We start from the raw sequence: 20,723 nt of genomic DNA, 5'->3' as shown, positions 1-20,723 counted from the left end.
TTGTGGGCCGTGACTCGCGTCCCGCTCCCAGGTGGCGCCGCGCCGTGCCCGCCACCTTCCCATGAGCCCCTGCGGCGGGCGCGGCGCTCCCGGTGGGCGGCGCGCGGCCGGAAGCGGAAGTGAGCGGCGCGATCATGGTGCCGCTGGGGCGGGGAGGGAGCGGCCGCCGGCGCCCGGTGAGCGGGGGGGAACCGAGGGGAACCGAATCGACCGGGGCGCAGGGGCCCAGGCGGGGCACGGGAGCGGCTCTGCGCGCGGCCGGGCCTGGCGGGGGCAGCGCCGCGCTTGGGGCGGGCCCGCGGCGCTCAGGCCGACCCGGCCCCGCCGCCACTGCCCGCCCCGGGGCTGCGCCCGCGAGCGGAGCCGGGCCCTGGCCGGCGGAGCCGCCTGACCACCCGCCCGTCCTTGCGTTGCAGATGAGCCGTTGTGGCCGGAGCTCCCGGTAGCGCGGAGAGAGGCGCGGAGCCATGGGCGAGAACAGCCCCGAGGGCAACGTCATCTACTATGAGGTGGAGGAGGACGACCTGGCCCAGGATGACAATATGATGAGGTTTGCTGACAAAAACGGGCTGGTGTCCTCCTCCTCCGGGACGGTCTATGACAGGACAACTGTGCTCATCGAGCAGGACCACAGCGTGCTGGAGGAGGAGGAGGATGAAGGACAGTGTGGTGATCACTTGCCTTTTTTACCAGAGGGTCACGAAGAAGGATTTCACTTAATAGCAGATCATGAAGGAATGTCCCAGGGTTATGTGCAACACATTATTTCTCCAGATCAGATTCATCTAACAATAAATCCTGGGTCAACTCCCATGCCCAGGAACATCGAAGGAGCAACCCTCACTCTGCAATCTGAATGCCCAGAAACCAAGCTCAAGGAAGTGAGTAGCTAAGTGTGATCTGGGATTTGTGCTTCTTGTCAGTGGTTTTCACCTCGTGACCTAAAGGGTTTGAAAAGGTGTTTTTCCAGAGCTGTTTGCCTGGGGACAGGCAGAGTTCTGCTTGTTCTCCAAGGTTTTTGTGTAGTGGAGTGAATTGCCCTCCACTGAATCTGCTCTATGTGCTGGGCAGAACCGTGTCCCAGCAGAGCTGCCAAGGCTGTCCCTTTTCCCTCTGACTCCACCTGGGAACCTGCCAGGAGGCACCACTGTGTGACACTGGATGGCAGGAGGGTGTGGCACTGACACAAGTCAGTGGTGTGATTTTAGTGATCTTCTGGTTTTCTTCTGGTTGGGTCATTGTTTTGTGGGTTCAGAGGTAACTGAAGTACTCTGAGCTCTGTTACTCTGGGGTTGGCCACGTTCTCCAGAGAAGCACATCCAGGTCACAGTTAAGGACCAGGCCATTGGTGGGAGCTGGAGTACCAAACTTGAGATGCCAAACTTTAAATTGCTTGTAGTTTTATTTTGTCACTCACTGGGAAACTGAGAGAGGAGGATAAGGGAAGCTTTAAGCTGCCATCTGTTGTATTTTGAAAGTTCGGGTCAGCTTACACAGTTAAAATGGAGTTTACTCTTAATTCTGTTTTCCTGATGAATTTTCCCTGCACACACAGTGGTGAGGGCTTCTCCTGGGGTTCTTGCATAGCAAAGTTGACTGTGACACCAGCATAGGGACAGCTTTGTTCTCCTTTTTTGGCCCTTCTGAGTTAGGCAAGGGCCGATGTGTCCATATATTTGTGCCACTGTCAGTGATAGCAGCATTGTGTAACCAACACTGAGAGTGAGAGAGCTGCAGCACCGAGCCCTGGCTGTGCCCCTGAGCCCTGGCTCTGCCCCTGAGCCCTGGCTCTGCCCACTGAGTGATTCCCATCAGCCCGGAGCCACCGTTACTGTGGTGAGGAAATGGGGCTGGCCGGGGTCAGCTCTGCAGCTGGGGAACTTGTGGACTGAGGCATGTTCAGCAAGCCCATTTGAGTCTCCTTTTGTCAGTTACCCATGTCAGCAGCTGCTGCAGCTGCTCAAGTGTTTCACTTTCTCTGTCTGTCATGTCGGTACTTTCTCTCCTCTGTGGAACCCAGAGCAGGGGGTGGCAGCTAAACAGGGTCAATGGCTGCATGTGCAATTAAATTAACTTCTTTTTGTTTTATTGTACATCTCTCACTGTAATTCTGTTGCTAAGAACAGATGTGATTACAGTTTTGTATTTCAAATTCATTAACTCTTTTTCAATGACGACACAGAAAAATCAGCCATTTAGGGGGAATGTTGTAAGCTCGGGAGGAGTTAAAGGCAAACTAAGCAGTTAATGTAGACTTTGGTCAAGGGTGTCAGGTTTCCCTAGTACTTTTGGGTATTGCACAAGTTCCTGTTTCTGAGGTAAATGCTGGATTATGGCTCTTCAGCGTCCCCTGTGCCCCTGGCAGAGGCAGCAGCTCACTGTCCCTGGCCAAAAGCTGCAGCCTTTGGCCTTGAAGCACCTGGTCCCTGTCTTGCTGTCCGGGGCTTGGCCTGTGCTGCCTTGTTTGTTTGCTGTTGTGCCTGGGTGTTGAGACAGCCTGGAGCTCTTGCTGCTGCACCTACAAGGCTTTCAAACCAGTCTCTGATGATTTTGGATGTATAATAAGTGCTTATTTGATGTGCTACTGTGAGAAGAGAATTAAATGCTTCACGTGCTTCACAGAAAGGTTTGTTTTGCTCAGAATGTGGTGGTGCTGTTGCTGCTGCCTGTGGTGTGCTCAGGGGGGTTGTGAAATGAAGGTTTGGCCCTTGAGGGAGGGGGAGCACTGCAAGGCCTTTGTCAGAGTTGAGGCCATGAAACTGTCTTCCTGTACATATGGGCATTGACAGCTGGGAACCAAACCCTTAATCTGTAACTAATATTCCTCATTTCCTTCTAGACCTAACTGTAAACACCTAGAAAGCTTAACAGACCTCTCCCTTGATTTTCAGTTCCTGCCTTTGTCCAATCCCTTTTGTACCATGGCAAGTACTGTGGACGATGTCCTGTAAAGTGTTAATTTCCAACTACCTTAAAGTTTTAACAGGGAACATTTCCATCAGTACTGATACAGAAATTGTACTGGATCTGGTGATCCTGGGGAGGATAATGTACCCCTCCTCATCCAGTACCACATGCTTTCTGACCTTGTTGTGTTACTGGTCTGGGCTCCCGTGTTGTGGCTGACTCAGCAAAGCCAAACTTCCTAATTGTCTTGTAACTGTGCTGTAGTGCTTGGGCATTTATGGGTAACTTCTTCCTGATTTAAACTATAAATTAAGGGCCAGTTGCTTTACAATGAAATTGTTGTTTCCTTCTCTGTATGGTGCATCTAAAGGTGCTGAGTGACCAGATAAAACCGCAAAGGGATAAATTCCCCACTTCCCCTGGCAGGCAGGAGCTCAGCCATGCCCAGGACAGCAGGGCTCTGGCATGCCTAACGGAGACTCAGGAGCACAAAATGTCCCCCCTTCCCTCTCCTTCCCCAGCTCCATACTGAGCATGACATCACGTGGTCTGGGATATTCCTGGAACAGTTGGGGTCAGCTGTCCCGGCTGTGTCCCCTCCTCACTCCCTGTGCACCCCTAGCCCCTTGCTGGCAGGGCAGAATGAGAAGCACTAAAAAAAAAAAAAATCCATCTCTGTGTTATCAGCCCTGTGTTCAGCACAAATCCAGAACATACCCCATACTGTGAAGAAAATTAACTCCACCCCAGCCAAACGCAGCACATTACAGTATTTCTGTGCCTTGTGTAATGGTCCTTTGTATGTCCCACCTGCTTTAACATTCTCCAAATATGAAGGTTTTATTGAGGGAAGGTTAAGGTGGATACCAGCCTGTTGTAGGAGCAACAAGAGACCACAGATTGAGATACATGAAAGATTGCTCAGCTTTTATAGAGTTTTCTTAAAGGGGTCCTGCTAGCAGTTTTGTCTCCTACAAAACCACTCGGAAATAACTGGGAAACTATTCCTCTTTATTTTTGGAGAGTTGTCTAGAACCCAAATTATGCCTAGTGCGACTTGCTAAGTCCTTTCTTGGGCTCCTCAATCACTTTTAGATGTTGAGGTTTCTGAATTGCAACAGTCAAATTGGTCTGATAGTCAATGGTGAGGATAAATTTATTCAGGCAGATCAGGTGACATATTCGTTCTGCTTCACAAGAGAGGATGAACTTTCATTAGGTGTTACCACTTGCACGCTGGAAGGTTCTACATGGTCCCTTGTGCCTGTTGCAGAAGGGGGAGAGGTACCAAATCTAGTTTGATATGAAACTGTCCTGGGAATCTCAATGGCTGGCTGGGAAATCTATGGCACCAGTCTTTGGGTGAAAAGCACCTGGTTTGATCTGGTACACTTCAGGCACTCACTGTTTCAGTGACCACAGAAAGGAAGAGCATAACTCAATGAGGTCTGGTTTTGGAATAAATTGAAGTAATAAATGGACTGGTGGTTAGACCATGAGAGATGGTGAAAACTGTGTTTCTCATTCAAGGTGCTGATGGGAATCCAGCACACAAGGCAGTGGTTTTGAGGGTTGTGACAGTGCATTTTCCCTTGTCTCCATTCTCCACAAATAAGTAGCTCTGCTAGGAACACCTGAGTGGAATTGCAGGGGCTACAGGGGGTAGTGGGCAGGTTTGATAGCCCCTGAATGTCCTTTCCAACTATTTTATCAGATTTTGAGCTAGAAACCTTTTGAATTCTGTTTTTCCTTTTTCCCCTTCTGTTAGATTCCTGTTCTGCAGGGCCAACTGCTTTCCTGTGTGCCACTCCTTCCTCACAGAGTGCAGCAGTAACGTTGTTATCTGGGAATTAAACAGCAATAAATTTTTTTCCTGGGCTTTGGGGTCAAAATCTGTTGCGTTGTCTTTGATGTCTGACTGCAGTTCTACCCTGTCTGGGTTCGAGAAATGATTAAAAATTATTAAGCACTGCAGCGTTTTGCCCTCAGGTGAAGCGCTACCAGTGCACCTTTGAGGGCTGTCCCCGCACCTACAGCACCGCCGGCAACCTGCGCACGCACCAGAAAACCCACCGCGGGGAGTACACCTTCGTGTGCAACCAGGAGGGCTGTGGCAAGGCCTTCCTCACCTCCTACAGCCTCAAGATCCACGTTCGAGTGCACACCAAGGAGAAGCCATTCGAGTGTGACGTGCAGGGCTGTGAGAAGGCGTTCAACACACTGTACAGGTGAGAGGGTGTTCAACACCGTACAGAGGAGGGGTGTTCAACACACTGTACAGGTGAGAGGGTGTTCAACACTGTACAGAGGAGGGGTGTTCAACACACTGTACAGGTGAGAGGGTGTTCAACACTGTACAGAGGAGGGGTGTTCAACACACTGTACAGGTGAGAGGGTGTTCAACACTGTACAGAGGAGGGGTGTTCAACACTGTACAGGTGAGAGGGTGTTCAACACTGTACAGAGGAGGGGTGTTCAACACACTGTACAGGTGAGAGGGTGTTCAACACTGTACAGAGGAGGGGTGTTCAACACTGTACAGGTGAGAGGGTGTTCAACACTGTACAGAGGAGGGGTGTTCAACACACTGTACAGGTGAGAGGGTGTTCAACACTGTACAGAGGAGGGGTGTTCAACACTGTACAGGTGAGAGGGTGTTCAACACTGTACAGAGGAGGGGTGTTCAACACACTGTACAGGTGAGAGGGTGTTCAACACTGTACAGAGGAGGGGTGTTCAACACACTGTACAGGTGAGAGGGTGTTCAACACTGTACAGAGGAGGGGTGTTCAACACACTGTATAGGTGAGAGGGTGTTCAACACTGTACAGAGGAGGGGTGTTCAACATGGTACAGGTGAGAGGGTGTTCAACACTGTACAGAGGAGGGGTGTTCAACATGGTGCAGGTGAGAGGGTGTTCAACACACGGTGTGGTGGGAAGGCTCTGGTAGGTGTGACTGTTGCTGTTCCGCAAGTTGCATCTACTTTGTGTTTGTGTCTAAATAGAATTGTTTTGCTTCTTCCAGGTACAGGTATGAATATAAACGCTTCAAATATGGCAATGTTGTCCCAAGAGTAGGATGGCAGAACTGTGGTGGCATGGTTAGCTTCTTTATATTCCAATAGCACTGAGGATGGTGCATGAACACAAGGGATTCTCAGACTTGCTGGAGGACTTTGGAACTGATAGCAGTCACTTTCATGAGCTTGTTACCTTCTGCTCAGGATATGTTAAGCCTTTGATCCTGTCCTGTACATTTGAAGGAATGGCTTGCTTGCCTCAGGCCAGGGCTGTCTCATCCTAGCAGTCCTAAGAGGGATTTTTTTGGCATGTTTTTTAGGTTGAAAGCACATCAAAGGCTTCACACAGGGAAAACATTTAACTGTGAATCAGAGGGCTGCAGCAAATACTTCACAACGCACAGTGACCTGAGGAAGCACATTCGAACACACACAGGAGAAAAGCCATTTCGGTGAGTTGCTGGGTAGCAATTCTGGCTTCTTTGGGCCAAAAGGCTCTGAATGGAAAGGTGTTCTCATGAGACATGAGTGAGGGTGGCTGGCTGGCACTGGAGCGTGTTTGTTCTTGAGCTCCCACAACTGCCTGTGGGTGCAGACTGTCCTAAAAGATGAGAATAGTCAAGGTATTTTTTTAAATGTAAAATATTGTGTGCCACAATGAGCATCTTTTGAAACACATTGCTGCTCTCTGCTGTGATGCAATGTAAGTGTATTCTGTGAGGAGGCCTCCCAAATGCTGACTTCATACTTGGATTTTAAAGTCCTGCTCAGAACCCTGCTCCGGTCTGTGTGGCATGCACAGCAGCTGCTGGGAGATACTTGGTTGCTAACACAACTTAGCTTTGGGCCTGCTTTTCAGAGTCCTGGGACTATGCAAAACATGATCTAAGGTTGTAGCTAATGCATCAAAGTAGGCTGATGCTGACTCTCCTGTGATGCCTCATTCAGGTGTGAGCATGATGGCTGTGGGAAGGCTTTTGCTGCAAGCCACCACCTCAAAACACATGTTAGGACACATACTGGTAAGTCCTAAGGGTTTTATTTATTTTCTTTAATTGAGCTCATTCGGTTTATACTAACACTATGAATCCTAATATGAATTTGTAGTTACATATAATATGGGGATGACACCAAGTGAGTGACTCAGGTGACATGGATAAGGGAGGGGATGGCATCCAGGGGGACCTTTGCAGGCTGGAGGAGTGTGCCCATGTGAACCTCATGAGTTTAAGAAAGCCAAGTGCAAACTCCTGCACCTGCGTCAGGCCAATCCAAATATTCAGTTTATGCAGTTATATTTATGCTTGGCAGGTCTTGAGTTTAATGAAGGTGTTTCACAAATGTGTCAGTAATGAGGCATAACAAACGTTGTGTTGTGTGACAGTTCTCATGGTGAAATGGAAGCCTTCACCTCCAGAAATGCTGAATGCATGAAGGTGCATTAAACATCATGTTTGTGTGAAATATGATTGCTCTCCTGGGTGCTATAAAAATGTGTGTCTGATAGGATGTCTGTAAGTCTGTTACATGGTTTTTGTGCTGTCTGTAGGGGAGAAACCCTTCTTCTGTCCCAGCAATGGTTGTGAGAAGACTTTCAGTACCCAGTACAGTCTCAAGAGTCACATGAAAGGTCATGAGAAGGGACATACCTATAATGCACTTCCCAATAACAACGTGTCTGAGGTCAGTAGCACTTCTGCCTAGTGCTTTTCTGTTAGGTAGATATAAACCATATCCTGGGGAAGACATCATTTGATCTGCAGCTTGTTCCAAAGTTATAACATTTAAGACTGGGGTTTTCAAAGGGAATTGTAAGTCCTCACTTTGCCATGTGTGCCCGTGGGCAGCTGTATCCATCAGCCTGCTCTCCTTGTGTGTGCTTTGGTTGGAATCAGTACTGTGGGATAAGCGTGTGAAGCAGAACAGATACTAACTGTGAAGGTTTAATTTTTTCATTTTCTATAGGCTGATTAGTTCCTGTGTTAATTTAAAATTCTAGGTTATATGACTTTTTGGAAGTAATGTGACAGAGATTTTAAGAATTCTTGAGAGCTACTAAATATCCTTTGTTTAGAAATCTTGCTCCTTTGGTTTTAGAACTGAGTCCTGGTTTCCCATATAGGTAAAAAAATTCTATGTAGGCGGAGTTGTATAGACTCTAAGAAGTAATTTAAAATGTTTCTGACATTATTCTTTTAATATGTAATTCAAATTGGCCTTTTCTTTTTCACAGGATACAAGCCACTCACTTTGTCTGAGTGATTTAAGCCTCATATCAACAGATTCAGAATTGCGGGAGAACTCTAATCCAGTGAGTTACTGTCCTGGAGTTGCCTCATCCTCATTTGAGTTTTGCTTTTTTCCTCCAGAATGTGCAGTGCTTAGTTCAACCTGTTGTTGAAGGCTCTGCATCTGATTTTACCATAATAATGCTCTTGCTTCTTGATAACTGTTCACCGGGCTTAAGTTTTACATAGGGGAAAATTAAATGCACGTCATTTTGTGGGAGCAGGGTGCAGCTCTTGTATATGTACTGTTCCTTGAGCAGTGTGGGTGACTAGAACTGCATAGTCCAGGATGCAATCTAAGTTGAGCTACTCTTTTCCTGCTCCAGAAAAGGTTCCACAAGCAGCCAAGAACAAATTAATGTCTGTTTTTGACCGAGTACTACAAGAAATAAGGGTTAAACTAAGTGTGGATGCAGAGGAATATATTTTACTTTTGAAGGAGTTAATTTATTTTTGTAAAGATTTATTCATTAGGTTGGTAAATTTGATTATGGGTAATAAAAACTAGATGTCATTTTACAGCAGGTAAGTAAAATATGTTGCCTTACCTGAAAGTGGCTGGTTCATTGGAGAAGTGTTTCTGACATATACACACTGCTTGACTGGGGTTTTTGCAGAGTTTATGGGAGGCCTGAGATATAACATGGTCTGATGTCTTCCTCTTTTGTGTTCTATTTGGCAGACACATGGACAGGACCTCAGCACAATCTCACCAGCAAGCATCTTTGAGTCTATGTTTCAGAGCCCAGACCACACTGCAAATCAGGATGACTCTCAGCAGACAGGTACCAGTTGTATCTGCACTGCTGTAAGAGAAAAATTTTTGACAGCTCTGCATGCATGTACTGAATTCAGCATTTCAGACTGAAGCTTAGTGTAACTCTAAGAAGCAAAAAGAACTTTAACTTCAGTATTGAAATTTGTTAGTGTTGGGTACACAGTGTGCACAGACTGCGTGGCACTCAGTGACAGGGGAGGTGACCACCATGTTGTCCTGCGGTGCTGGCATTGGAGCTCTCAAACTGCCACACCAGCCTGTTTTCAAGGCTCTCTCTTGACGTCGCTTCACGACCAGGCTGATACAAAGCTTCTCAGAGAGAGCTGATGAGGCTGTCAGGCCGTGTGTAGGGCTCACTGGTACTGGCTGCTTGAACTGACACATACTGACAACTTTCACTGTCTAGGGTTGCTTTTGAGCACTAGTCTGAAGATGGGAACATGGTAATGCATTATTTGGCAAAAATCCATCAATTAGCTGATAAGTTCATTGAAAAAGCTGTTTATTCAGACCTTATGAGAACTGATGTATTTGTATTTTTTCTGTTTCTTTCTTGGCAGCTGCCTTGATTGAAGGGTTTAACGGCGACACGGACTCGGTTGCTGCGGTCCCGCCCCCGGCAGGAGACGCGGCGTCCTTGTCCCTCCCCCTGGTCCTGCAGCTCGGCCTCTCCGAGCCCGCGCAGTCAGCACTGCAAGCCTCAGCAGCACCTGCTGCTCCCTCCTCCATAGCACCCAGCTCACAGCCTGCATTTGGGAACCCTGCAACTGTTTTACAATCCCCAGAAGTGCCTGTTCCTCACAGCACACAGTTTGCAGCCAGTCACCAAGACTTCCTGCAGCACACCCAGCCGCCGCCGCAGCCCATCGTGCAGGGACTGTCAGTGGTTGCTGGGGCTCCTGCCCCGACAGCCCCGAGTGAGCCCCTGCCAGCTGTGGTTCAGACTGTGCCTGTGGGTGCCAACCCCGTTCTGACCAGTAACCCCACTATAACCATTACTCCTTCTCCGAGCACCGCCATTCTGCAGTCTAGCATTGTCATGGGAGAGCAGAACTTACAATGGATCCTGAATGGTGCCACTGGTTCCCCACAAAGCCAAGAACAAATGGTCAGTACATCCAGCACAGCTTTGGAACAGCTGGAACCATCCCTCCTAGAGCCCTTGCTTTTGAAAAGGGAGGAGGTCAAACCTGTAACTCTAAGATAAACCCCAGGATGCAGTGTTGTATAATGCTTGTCATGTTAACGTGTAGAAACATGTCACCAGTGCAGCCCCTGGAACAGACAGAGAAACAAATAGAGCACAGAAAAACCCAGGCTGCAGAAAAATCTTTCTTTCTTCTTTCCCCCCGTATTGGGCTTCTGCTGGCAGGTATCAGCTTGGTTTATTCAGGACAGGGCAACACCCAACCTGAGGATGTATGGGAGACTTGATCAGTTACTTTTGACACATAAAAACGGAAAAGACTGTAAAGGTTGTCTTTAGGCATTTTGTAATCTCTGTCTTTGCCTAATTTACCCTGATAAAGGTAATGATTTTTTTTTTTTTGAGAAGAGAATGTTTCTGGTTCTCCAGTAACTCTGGATAGCTGGGACTTCAAGGGTTTTGTCTTTGACAATACTGGTGTCACTTCAGGCTCTCAGGTGCAGGTGGACTCAAGTGGCTGCAAGTACAGCAGCGTTTAAGAATTCAGTCAGTCAGTTGTCAAAACTCACAAGCTGCGTTAGCAAGCACATAGCACAGGGGATGTTACTCCCCAACTTTAGGGTCACTGAAGCAGTACTTTGGGATAGCCAGAACCTAGTCCAGTTCTCCTGTGTGTTCTCTTTGGAATATGTGTATAGCTGTTTAGAATTTGATCAATAGAAATTTGATTGGAGTCGATTCACAGATTTTTCTTGTTTTTCTTTTTTTTCCTTAAAGCCACAAGTTCCAAAAGTAGTAGAAAAGGTGTTTTTTACCACTGCATTACCAGTAGCTGGCAACACAGGTAAGCATGACACTGAGGTAATTTAACAAAGCTGCTTTGTCTCCCTGCTGTGAAAGTATGTAGTTCCATTGTGTTTCGTCTTTGTTTCACCTTCAGGAAACCCTGTTCAGCAGATTGGTCTCAGCGTTCCTGTCATTATTATAAAGCAGGAGGAGGCCTGCCAGTGCCAGTGTGCCTGCCGAGACTCTGCCAAGGACAAAGCCACTGCCACTGTTAAGAAAGAATGTTCCTCACCTGATTCAAAAGCTTTGGAGCAGCCAGCACCCCAGCTGCAGCCTCAGACCTTTCCTTCCTCCTCCGCTCCTCCTTCCTGTGGGCAGAGCAGTCAGATAGTTAACCCTTCAGACTCCCAGACTGAAACATTAAGTGCCATGGATGTATCGGACTTCCTGTCCCTCCAAAGCCCTGAAACCCCATCTAATATAATTCCAATTGAAGCACTACTACAAGGTGAGGAAGAAATTGGTTTGAATAGCAGCTTCTCTAAGTGAAGATGTTCCAGATTTTCCTTTGCACCTGGAGGATAAAACCCTTCTCCTTAGAAGCAGAAATTGAAGGATTGATTCTTATTCCTTCCTCGCTGGAAGTTTTGTGGCTTATTTCTGCTTCACAGGTGGCATCTTAGTCACATCCCAGGTACATCCACCTTCGAGATTCTATCTAAGAAAAAAAAGGTAAAAAAAAGAAAAAGAAAGAAAAATCTAAGTTATATATGAACTATTTTGGCTGCACTGTCTGTCACTTTTGCTTGTCATATGTGAACACAGAAGATTACTCGTGTGCAAAAACATTTTAAAAAGGAAAAGGGGGGTTAGTTTGTCTCCAATTGCACATCACTTATGTTTGGGATTAAGGTACTGGCAGCAAGTGGGTCTTTGTTACAACCTCTTGGGTCTATAATTTTCTCCTGTCTCTCATGTCTATACTAACCATGCACTAAAGGGGAGCCCAGGAAAGGAGACTGCTGGGGGAGGAAATGGCATTGCTGTGGGAGAGGATTTATCTGCAATGTGATTGGAATGCAATTGTCACATCCCTGATGGGGAGCTGGTGCCTGGGTTTGCTGTACTAATGCTGTTACTAAAGCCTGCAGGAACTTCAGGGGAGTTTATTTTGGCAGGGCACAAGTACCTTGTTCCCCTGTTAGATCTGTTCATTTAATCCATTAGGACTCAAGTGTGTTGCAGACACCGTGTCACACACGGCAGTGCTGTCAGAGCTGCTGCTGCCTCCGGCTCCAGAGTCTGTCTTCTGTGCCTGTCTTCGAAGGGTGCAGTGAGTCCCAGGTGTGGTCAGGTTGGTGCCTGCTGCTCTTTTGATTTCTTTGGCTCTGTTCAGCAACAAGTCATCATCCCAACCCCAGGACTGTTGAATCAGAAGCACGGTGCCTTTGCTGGTTACTCTCATATTTTGTGAAGAACAACTCTAGGAAAATTTTCAGAAAGATTCAACATAAATTAATTTTTAATTCAGTGAGTCTGTCCTCCAGCTGTCCATAAATGCTTCCTTTTTTTCTGGTGAGCTATATAATTTCTGCCTGACTCTGTCTCCAGCCTACTGCAATGCCAGCTTTTTCTGCAACGGGGCTATTTCTTGACTAAAAGATGTTACGCAACAGAGTAGTTTTTCATATCAAACTGAGAGTCTATATTCTAACCTACTCAGGGTAAATCAAATCCAAACCCCCCCTTCCACCAAAAAGCCTGTAATGTTGCAATAAATGCAGTCTCATTCTAAATGGTTTATTTATGCTGCATTATTTTAAAAGATGTAATTTTATAGTGTTTCATCCATCTTTCTGGCTTTGGCTGTCAGTCTTCTTGTGTTAAAGGAAGAATATTAAATAGGTTTTATTCAGTTTACAGTGTTGTTAGTGAGATACAAAGATAATGACTGTAAGCCAATTAGTGGGGAGTGTCCCTGCACTCAACTTAGGAATGCAAACTGTAGTGGATAGAGATGTTTCACTCTTTGTGTTTGATCAGAGCTGCTCTCTGTACCTGTGTGGGAGAACCCTGTGAGTGCTGCTGGGTGATCAGCAGGTGTTTAACTCCTCTGTGTAGCCTGAGGACACCACTGTCACCGCTGAGGTGGGACAGTGGCTTCAGCACATCCCTTGGGAATGTGCTGCTCCAGCATGGGTGGAAAGGGGCTGAAGGGAACTTCCCCTCTTGGACAACTTGCTTCCAGTCCAGTGCAGAAGGGTAAAGCCGTGTCCCGTGAGGGTGAGCAGCTGTGCCAGGAGTGCTTCGTGGCCAGGACGCGCCGTGTGGCTGTGCTAGGGCAGAGCTCGGTGTTGGCAATCGCAGGGACAAACTCGGGGGCACCAGAGGCACTGGTGGTGTTTCCTCTGGAGGTGTGGCAGTGCTCTGCAGGGCTCTCACTCTGGGTCCTGCAGCAACAAGGGTTTTATCCATGAAACACAGGTTAACAAAGCATTTTGTGTTTTGTTCCTGTAATGGCAATCTCTGGAGGGCAGCAAGGCATAGGCCCCTTTGCTTTTCTCCTTCGTTTTGTGCTGCAGTTGGGTTGCAGGTACCAAGAACTGCTTTGAACACAAAAAAAAATAGTCCCAAGCCTGCATGGCTGGGACTTTCCTCGCAGGGGTGAGTCTCCTGCCAGCTCTCGTGCACAGAGCTCCACTTAGAAGAGGGGTGAGGAGCGCCTGAAGCTGTGTAGGGGTCCTTCTGGTGCCCCTCACTGTGGCCTCATGCCTCTCCTTTGGCACAGTGCAGCAGTGCTGTTCGAGGATGAGTGGGTATGGGATGAGTGTGCCTGTGGGAGACTGCTGATGCGGGAGTGTGGAGATTCCCCTGGAGTTGTGGGGTTTTCTCTGATGGGGACAAGTGTCCCAGATGTGGCCTGCACTGTGACAGCTGGCGGATTTAGCAACCTCTTCTGAGCCTTTGCAGCCTTCAGGGTGGCGTTTTTACTTTTCCTACTTGTGACTTAGTCCACCTAAAACACTCTTGGTTGGACCAGAGAGCATCTTCAGGAACTCTTTTGTGACAGAAATGAGTAGAAGAAACTACCAAAGTCTCTGAACTGGGAAACTCAATGTGGAGCTGCAGAGATGGGCAGCAGTGTCTGGGGTCAGTGTCTGCTGTTTGTCTTCACAGCTACTGTTTTCTTTTGGTATGTTCCAGGAAAAGCACTGTGTCCTGCTGACTCTTTGGTGCATTGGGTTTGCCACTGCCCTCTTTTAGGTGCATCAGGCAGGCTGTAATTCAGGTGGAACTGGTTAGAGATTGTACTGAGGCAGGAGCGTGTGATTCTGTGAGTGCACGGGTTGTGCACCCACCCAGCTGTGTTGTACAGGTGTGTGCTTTTGTTGTTTCTCATTGGTCTGCTTTCCAGAGTGTTGGTGTGGCGTGTGTCTGAGATGTTTTCACATTTGCATTATCCCCAGTGCTGTGTGATCAGATGTTATGCTCCGGGGTGTTGGTGTTGTGCTGGGATGGGAGGAGATCCAAGGGCAGCTGCAGCAAAGCCCTGAGATTCCACAAGGCCAGAAAATTTCATGTCTTCCCCTTTTTGCCCCAGCATGTAGCATATTCACAATAACATGGTTAATAAAGGGGAAAGTTTCTGCCCTTGCAGATTTGGTGAGATGTTGGATTCCAGGAAAGGGGTGTGTCCTATTAATAAGCCAGAGCCTCCCAGAACAGCGTGCCCACCTCTGCAAAATCTGCATGAACCCCTTCAATTGTCAGTCAGAGAGCAAAACTGCACTGCTCTGGGTCACCTGTGTTAAAGGTTTTTGCTGGTTTGTGCTAGTGGGGATTTACTTGGTCACACACAATTTCTAGGTGGGTGCAGAAGCTTAAACATGTAGAGGGGGTCAAGTTACCAGCGTTGGTAGCTCTGACAGCCGAGCAGGAACTTGGGTGAGCAGACTTGGCGTGCATCTGAAAGCTGGAGGAGTTGCTTTTCATGCTTGTAGGTGGTGGAGAGATGGAAAATCAGCACTGATTGAATGCTGGTACTGAATTACATTGAACAAAGTACGAGTTGGGCACTTGTGTAAGGCTGAGTGTGCCCAGGAAGACTAGTTCGCAGAACCTCATACTGGTATCTAAAATGCACTTTAGGTTATTTTATCTTTAACCCAATTGCTGCAATTTCTTTTGTATATACTTTCACAAAGTTTATTTTTTGCTCTGAGTAAAAGTTAACAGGGGTGTGCAAAGATGAGCACTTAACTTGGTGCAATACCTGTAGCTAAAGATTCTTGTCCCATGTGGTCTGTGTGTGTCTGTCTGACAGAACAGGTGTGGTTGGTGCCGTGCTGCCCTTCCCCCATGCCCCAGACAAATTATGCATCGTTAGTAAACGTCCAATCTATGCAAATACCCCACTGAGAGCACTGTGCTTCATCAGCCTTTTCTCTCACGCTTTCTGGGGGCTGCTTGTCACTCCTGTTGGACACGCTGTGTCCCTCACTGTGTCCTTCCTCCCCTGTCCTCGGTTTGCCACCCACGTGGGAACACAAGTGACAAGCTGCTCTCAAACAGGCATGTTGCACCTTTGAAATTTGTCTTCAAGATGGTTTCTGATGTCCTGTTACTGCCTTATTCCTGGGGGTGGCATGGCCACAGCCATCCACAATATTGTCCTTGACCTGCAGCAATGCTGTGAGCTGTTCACAGCACTCCTGCTCCAGGATGACCCGGGCTGGGAGCCAGAGCCAGCGACCAGCCGTCGGTGTGGAGCCTGGGGGAGGCTGAGCTGAGGGTGGTTGTCCTCAGGTGATTGGGGATGAGCAGCTGTCCCTGGCTTGGTTCCTGAGTTGAGGCAGCCAGGGCAGTGGGGCAGAGCAGACGGGACCTGGTGTCACATTCTCGCCTCTGCTTCTGGCCGGGAGACACCGGGCAAGGCACGGAACCTGCCTGTGAAATGAGGACAGGGGAGTTGTCTCTGTGAAATGAATTGAGATCTGTGGGTGAAAACTTCTTGGCATGAGTGATCTGAGCTAGCTGGGCAGAACTGCTGGAGTCAGTTTGGACTGTAAGACAAAGAAGAAGAGCATGTCTTTAATAAACCCTATAAATTTCTGACTGCAGAGTTTTTAATTGTACACTACTTTTTCCGTAACATATTTTGGAAGCAATGTCAAGTTTTTATAAATGTTATCTGTAGTCGATACTCATGGACAGGGCTGAACTTTTAACTTTTTTGTGTCTTGTCTTGGGTTCTATCACATGTTCTAGAAGTTGGATTCTGTGTCTGCACTGAGAAATGCAAATTAAACTGGATATTTATGTAGTAGTGTACATAGTCTGAGTGTGTGTGTTCTTGGAACTAGTTGAAAACCCCACCCTGTGCTGTGGTGGTGTGCAAGCTGGCCAAAATTTGGTTCATTATGCAGTGTACACTTTCTCAAATAAATGCAGTTTCTACTTTTTCTGAAAATTTTGAGATTTTTTTTTTCACATAACTTTTTTCAGCAGACTTGAGGGTGTGTTTGCAGTGCTGTAGTTGCAGTTGCTGGTGTTCCTGGTTTGTGACTCTTGTCCTTCCACTGCTCAGGCTGACCCTGCTTTGTTCTGCCTCCCCTGACCCAGTGCTGGCAAAACCCAGCCTGGTTCCACCCCGGGGCCTTGGAGGTGGCTGAACTAAACCCCAGTTTCTCAAGAATGTGTGTAATGTAATAAAGGAATTTATTTAACTCTGAAACATGGGAACAAACGTGCTTACATTGAGCAATGTGAAGATGTTAGTTACAGGTACAGTACTTCCAAAGGAAGAGCATCTCCAAAACCCAAAAAAGAGTAAATATGAATTTGTATTTTTTGAAGAATGTGAAATAATGGTGTTTGCTTAATTGCTCATTTTGTATGAAGTTAATATTGTACTTTGAAATATCTGCAAAGAAGTGGAAATTAACCTTTTTGGAATTGAAAGCAATATTAATACTAATGGAATCCTAATTAAATGCTTATTTAAATACTGTGTTATAATAGTTTTTCCTGAGAGTATTCTGTGGGAGATGAGTGTGAGCATCCTGCCCTGCCCCCTTTGGAAGACATGGGGGATGTGGAATTCCAACCCTAAAAGGCAGCATTTGCCTTTACAGCCTCCTCCCTCTCCCAGCACTGGCCTTCACCAGCTTCCCCCTCTCCGGTGCCCTGGGGTGCGGGTGGGAGTTGGGTCCCACCCCCCCCTCCAGCCTGGTCCCCGGAGCTGGTTCCTCCTCAGGTCGTGCTTCTCTGGCTCCAGGACGTCGCTGTCGGCAGGGACCGAACAGCTGCCACAGACCAGCACAGGGTTTGTGTCTGCAGCCCCTCGAGCTGGGCTCCGGCCGGTCCCGAGCGCGGGCACACGGGGCGATACAGACCAGGCCCGTCCCGCCTTATTTCAAAGCGTACATTTAATGCGATGAGGCACCAGCAAAGGCTCCAAGGCTGCGGCGGTGCCGCCGTTACCGGTCCCTGGGCTCCCCTGGCACCGCCCGGGCACTCCCGGAGCCCCAGGCCGAGCAGAGCCCTCGGTCCCTCGGCGAGGCCTCGATCTCCCGGGGCTCTTCAGGGCCCTGCGGCTCCCGGGGCTCTTCAGGGCCCTGCGGCTCCCGGGGCTCTTCAGGGCCCTGCGGCCCCCGGGCCCGGGCCCAGCGCCGCCCGCAGCGCGGTCATCGCCGCCGTCAGCTCCTCGCAGGCGGCGATGCGGGACCGCAGCTGCCGCTGCCGCAGCTCCAGCAGCTCCCGCAGCCTCCGCGGCTCCTCCGGAACCTGCAGGGAAACACGGCGGGGGACGGCGGTCACGGCACCCCCGGCCCCCCGCTCTGCCCCGGTACCCCCGGCGCTCCCCCGTCACCCCGGTCCCCTCCGCACCCGCCGCTCTCCCGCCGCCTCCATCCCGCCCGCGCGGGGCTCCCGCTGCCCGCCGGTGGCCATGGGAGGGCCGGGCCCGCCCCGCCCCGGCTCTTGCGTTGTCTCCCGGCGCCGCGCTCGGAAGTGCCCGCATGGCGCGGGCGGCGCGGGCTCTGGCGCGGGCGGCGGAGGGAGCGGCGGGGCCGGGGCTGGGCCGGGCTCGCCTCGTGCCGCTGCCGCCCGGCGGCGCGGCCGGGCCCGACCCGCACGGTGCGCGCGGGGAATCGGCCGAGGGAGGCGGCTGGGCAGGGGGGGAACAAGGGAGGCCGGGCCGAGCTGGGCCGGGCCGGGCCGCGGGAGCGGAGGCCCCGCGCGGCGGCGGCGGCGGGTGCCGGGTCGCTCCGCTGACCCCCCGGTGTCGCGCAGGCTGGAGGGAGGCGGTGGCGGCCGCGGCCGGCGCGCTGCAGGCGGGCGGGCTGGTGGCGGTGCCCACGGACACGGTGTACGGCGTGGCCTGCCTGGCCCAGGACTCGGCCGCCGTGCGCAGCATCTACAGCCTGAAGGGGCGGAACGGCGCGAAGCCGCTCGCCATCTGCCTCGGGGACGTGGAGCGGCTCTACAGGTGCGCGGGGCCCGCGGGGTCCGGAGCCCCCGGTCGGTGCCGAGCCCCGTCCGCAGGGTAGGGCTGCCCCGAGAGCCCGGGGGGAGCGGCCGCCTCTGCCCGCGGAGCGCCGTGGAAGGGAGGGAAGGGCCGTGCCGGAGCTGCCCCAGCCCCGCCGTGCGCGCCCTGACCCCGCTGCCTCTGCCCTGCAGGTACTGCCGCGTGAACGTGCCGGACGAGCTGCTGCGGGACCTGCTCCCAGGACCGGTGACGCTCGTCCTGCAGCGTTCAGAAGAACTGAATAAAGACTTGAATCCTTTCACATCAGTAGGTCTTGGCTACAGGATGGATCTCGAGGCTTGGGAGGCAGTGGGCTGGTTTTGTTCTACCTCCTTGTATTGCTGTTCTGTTTGTCCTTACCCATCCCCAAAGCTGGCCCCTGTGCTGGTCCTGCTCCCCAGGACTGATGTAGACACGGCATAACTCAGCGTTAGGGCCTGACTTAGGTCTTGTGCTATTGCTGGTTCAGCAGGTGTAAAAGTATCAATTCTCTAGAGCATCAGCTTTAAGCCAAGAGGGCTTTAGGCAATGCGAAATCAAAACCAGTTTCTGTGTGTAAAACCCTTGTCTCCTTCCCTGCAGCTGGTTGGTGTTCGTATTCCAGACCACTCCTTCATGAGGGACCTGGCACGTGCCTGCTCGGGACCACTGGCTTTGACAAGCGCCAACATCAGCTCCCAGGGCAGCACCCTGACCGTGTCGGTGAGGCTCTTCTGCCCCTCAGGGACGTCACTGGGGCACTTTGGCAGAGCCCCAGGCTCTCTCACAGTTGAACTCAGCTTTAGCAATAAACCAAGGGATGATCTGTTGCTATTTTTTTTTTTTTAATGATACTCACAAAGCACTGTCAGGACTGTTACCCACAGCTCTCTTGCAGGAATTCCAGGACCTGTGGCCTCAGTTGTCCTTGATCATCGATGGAGGCCCCATAGGAGACATCTGGAGCTCAGAATGTCGCTTGGGGTCGACTGTGGTTGACTTATCTGTGTCAGGGAAGTTCTCCATCATCCGTCCTGGCTGGTGAGCACTGCTGGGCCTTTATCTGTGCTTCAAATGAAATGAAGCTTTTGAGTGAGGCTGGGTCATGCTTTACTTTGTTTCCCACAGCAGTTCTACGTTCCTGTTAATGTTGTTTAACTTAATTACCAGCACACTCAGAAATCCTAAAGAGCTCTCCAAATTTCCCTTTCTCACAGCTTCTGTGTGAAACTCTAGTAGTTTCTGGAGTTCATGTTCTGTTTGATTCTAAGTGCAGTCCCGTGTCTCACTGATCTTCCCCAGAAATGCAGTTTAATCCTCCAGACCTTTTGTTTTGACAGTTCTGGTTCTCCCCACAGTGCACTGACACCCACAGTTGAAATCCTGAGGCAGAAGTATGGCTTGGTACCGGAATCTTCCTAACCCTTGGGACTGGGAGCTGATGGAGCTGGGCACCATGTGCCTGTGCACTCAGAAGTGGGTGTTTGTGGCCTTGTTTAATAAGGTCAATGGGTTATGTCAAGGTAAATAAACAAAAGATTTAAAAAAATTAAAAAGTCCTTTTGAGCTCTTTGTGCTGCTGTACCATTCCCAAACGTCTGTTCTGTTATCCCAATTAGGCTTTGTGAATACAATGACTGGAATGTTGGACTGATGGGGTGGGGAAGGCCCTGTCTGCCCCCCCTCCCTGAGCGCTCATTCCATGTTTGTAGTTGTTGCATCTGCACTGTAAGGAAAGCAAATGTGGGATGGAGGGGTTTGGAGCTTTCAGGGTGTTACAGCTGTGAGGTTCTCTGGTTGCTTTTCTCTGTTCTAAATGTGATCAAAAGCTACAACTGAGATGATACTTCCAGTGCTTCTGAAAATTCACAATATTCAGGTAACCTGGAGCTGCTCAGAACAACCTGGTTCTTCCTAATGCAGAGAATGAAATGAACTCTTGGCACGATGATCTTCCTTTGTTTAAATGTGGAATTCCCTCTCTTGAGTTTGCCCTGAAACAGCTGAAGTAAACAGGGAATGGATGAAAGTGCGTGCTGGTATTTATTAGTCATTGAAAAGTCATTGGGAAGCAAGGAGCAGGCAGTGTGGGGTGTGGAGCTGGGCTCCTGTACTGGGATGGGACGGCTCCACCTGGGTCCCCAGTGCTGCCCATCTGGGATGGTTTTTCCCAGTGTCTGAGGCCCACAGAGGGGTTTTGTGTCATTGTTTGTGAGTGGCTGTCTCGGGTGCTGCTGATGGACATGTACTGCACACAGAGCTGACCCCAAAGTCATCTCTTCACATTA

The 20,723-nt window shown here is 49.7% G+C and overlaps 2 protein-coding genes and 1 long non-coding RNA gene across 3 annotated transcripts; 2 read left to right on the top strand and 1 right to left on the bottom strand.

The window, feature by feature from the left end:
- Positions 1-84: 84 nt before the first annotated feature.
- Positions 85-16,259, top strand: MTF1 (metal regulatory transcription factor 1). The gene is made up of 11 exons (XM_051770933.1): positions 85-176; positions 417-881; positions 4,897-5,135; positions 6,250-6,381; positions 6,878-6,951; positions 7,479-7,612; positions 8,163-8,240; positions 8,900-9,002; positions 9,556-10,103; positions 10,920-10,986; positions 11,083-16,259. Exons 2-11 carry the CDS (start codon positions 468-470, stop codon positions 11,475-11,477), a joined length of 2,184 nt encoding a protein of 727 aa, XP_051626893.1. The 5' UTR covers positions 85-176; positions 417-467; the 3' UTR covers positions 11,478-16,259.
- Positions 16,260-17,337: 1,078 nt separating this feature from the next.
- LOC127462393 (uncharacterized) lies at positions 17,338-17,892 on the bottom strand. Its single transcript, XR_007900435.1, has 2 exons — positions 17,817-17,892; positions 17,338-17,714 (listed from the first exon to the last, which is right to left on the bottom strand). It is a non-coding gene; the product is annotated as an uncharacterized LOC127462393 (long non-coding RNA).
- Positions 17,893-17,947: 55 nt separating this feature from the next.
- Positions 17,948-20,464, top strand: YRDC (yrdC N6-threonylcarbamoyltransferase domain containing). Its single transcript, XM_051770960.1, has 6 exons — positions 17,948-18,065; positions 18,222-18,417; positions 18,609-18,723; positions 19,039-19,158; positions 19,334-19,476; positions 19,794-20,464. The coding sequence occupies exons 1-6, from the start codon at positions 17,948-17,950 to the stop codon at positions 19,855-19,857; spliced, it is 756 nt and encodes a 251-aa protein (XP_051626920.1). The 3' UTR covers positions 19,858-20,464.
- The last annotated feature ends 259 nt before the right edge of the window (positions 20,465-20,723 follow it).

This window comes from Manacus candei, unplaced genomic scaffold (genome assembly GCF_025592945.1).
Source record: "Manacus candei isolate 608988 ecotype Guabito, Panama unplaced genomic scaffold, ASM2559294v1 h1tg000127l, whole genome shotgun sequence".
In the NCBI taxonomy this organism is placed as follows: domain Eukaryota; kingdom Metazoa; phylum Chordata; class Aves; order Passeriformes; family Pipridae; genus Manacus; species Manacus candei.
Note: the sequence above shows the minus strand (reverse complement) of the source record. Positions and strands in the feature narration are given on the sequence as shown.

Bases quoted from the DNA above. Each gene is read 5' to 3' on its own strand.
- MTF1 (XM_051770933.1), top strand. From the start codon at position 468: ATGGGCGAGAACAGCCCCGAGGGCAACGTCATCTACTATGAGGTGGAG. The intron at 5,136-6,249 runs GTGAGAGGGTGT...CATGTTTTTTAG, and splicing joins GCGTTCAACACACTGTACAG to GTTGAAAGCACATCAAAGGC. The intron at 7,613-8,162 runs GTCAGTAGCACT...TCTTTTTCACAG, and splicing joins CCAATAACAACGTGTCTGAG to GATACAAGCCACTCACTTTG.
- YRDC (XM_051770960.1), top strand. From the start codon at position 17,948: ATGGCGCGGGCGGCGCGGGCTCTGGCGCGGGCGGCGGAGGGAGCGGCG. The intron at 18,418-18,608 runs GTGCGCGGGGCC...TCTGCCCTGCAG, and splicing joins GACGTGGAGCGGCTCTACAG to GTACTGCCGCGTGAACGTGC. The intron at 19,477-19,793 runs GTGAGCACTGCT...TTCTCCCCACAG, and splicing joins TCCATCATCCGTCCTGGCTG to TGCACTGACACCCACAGTTG.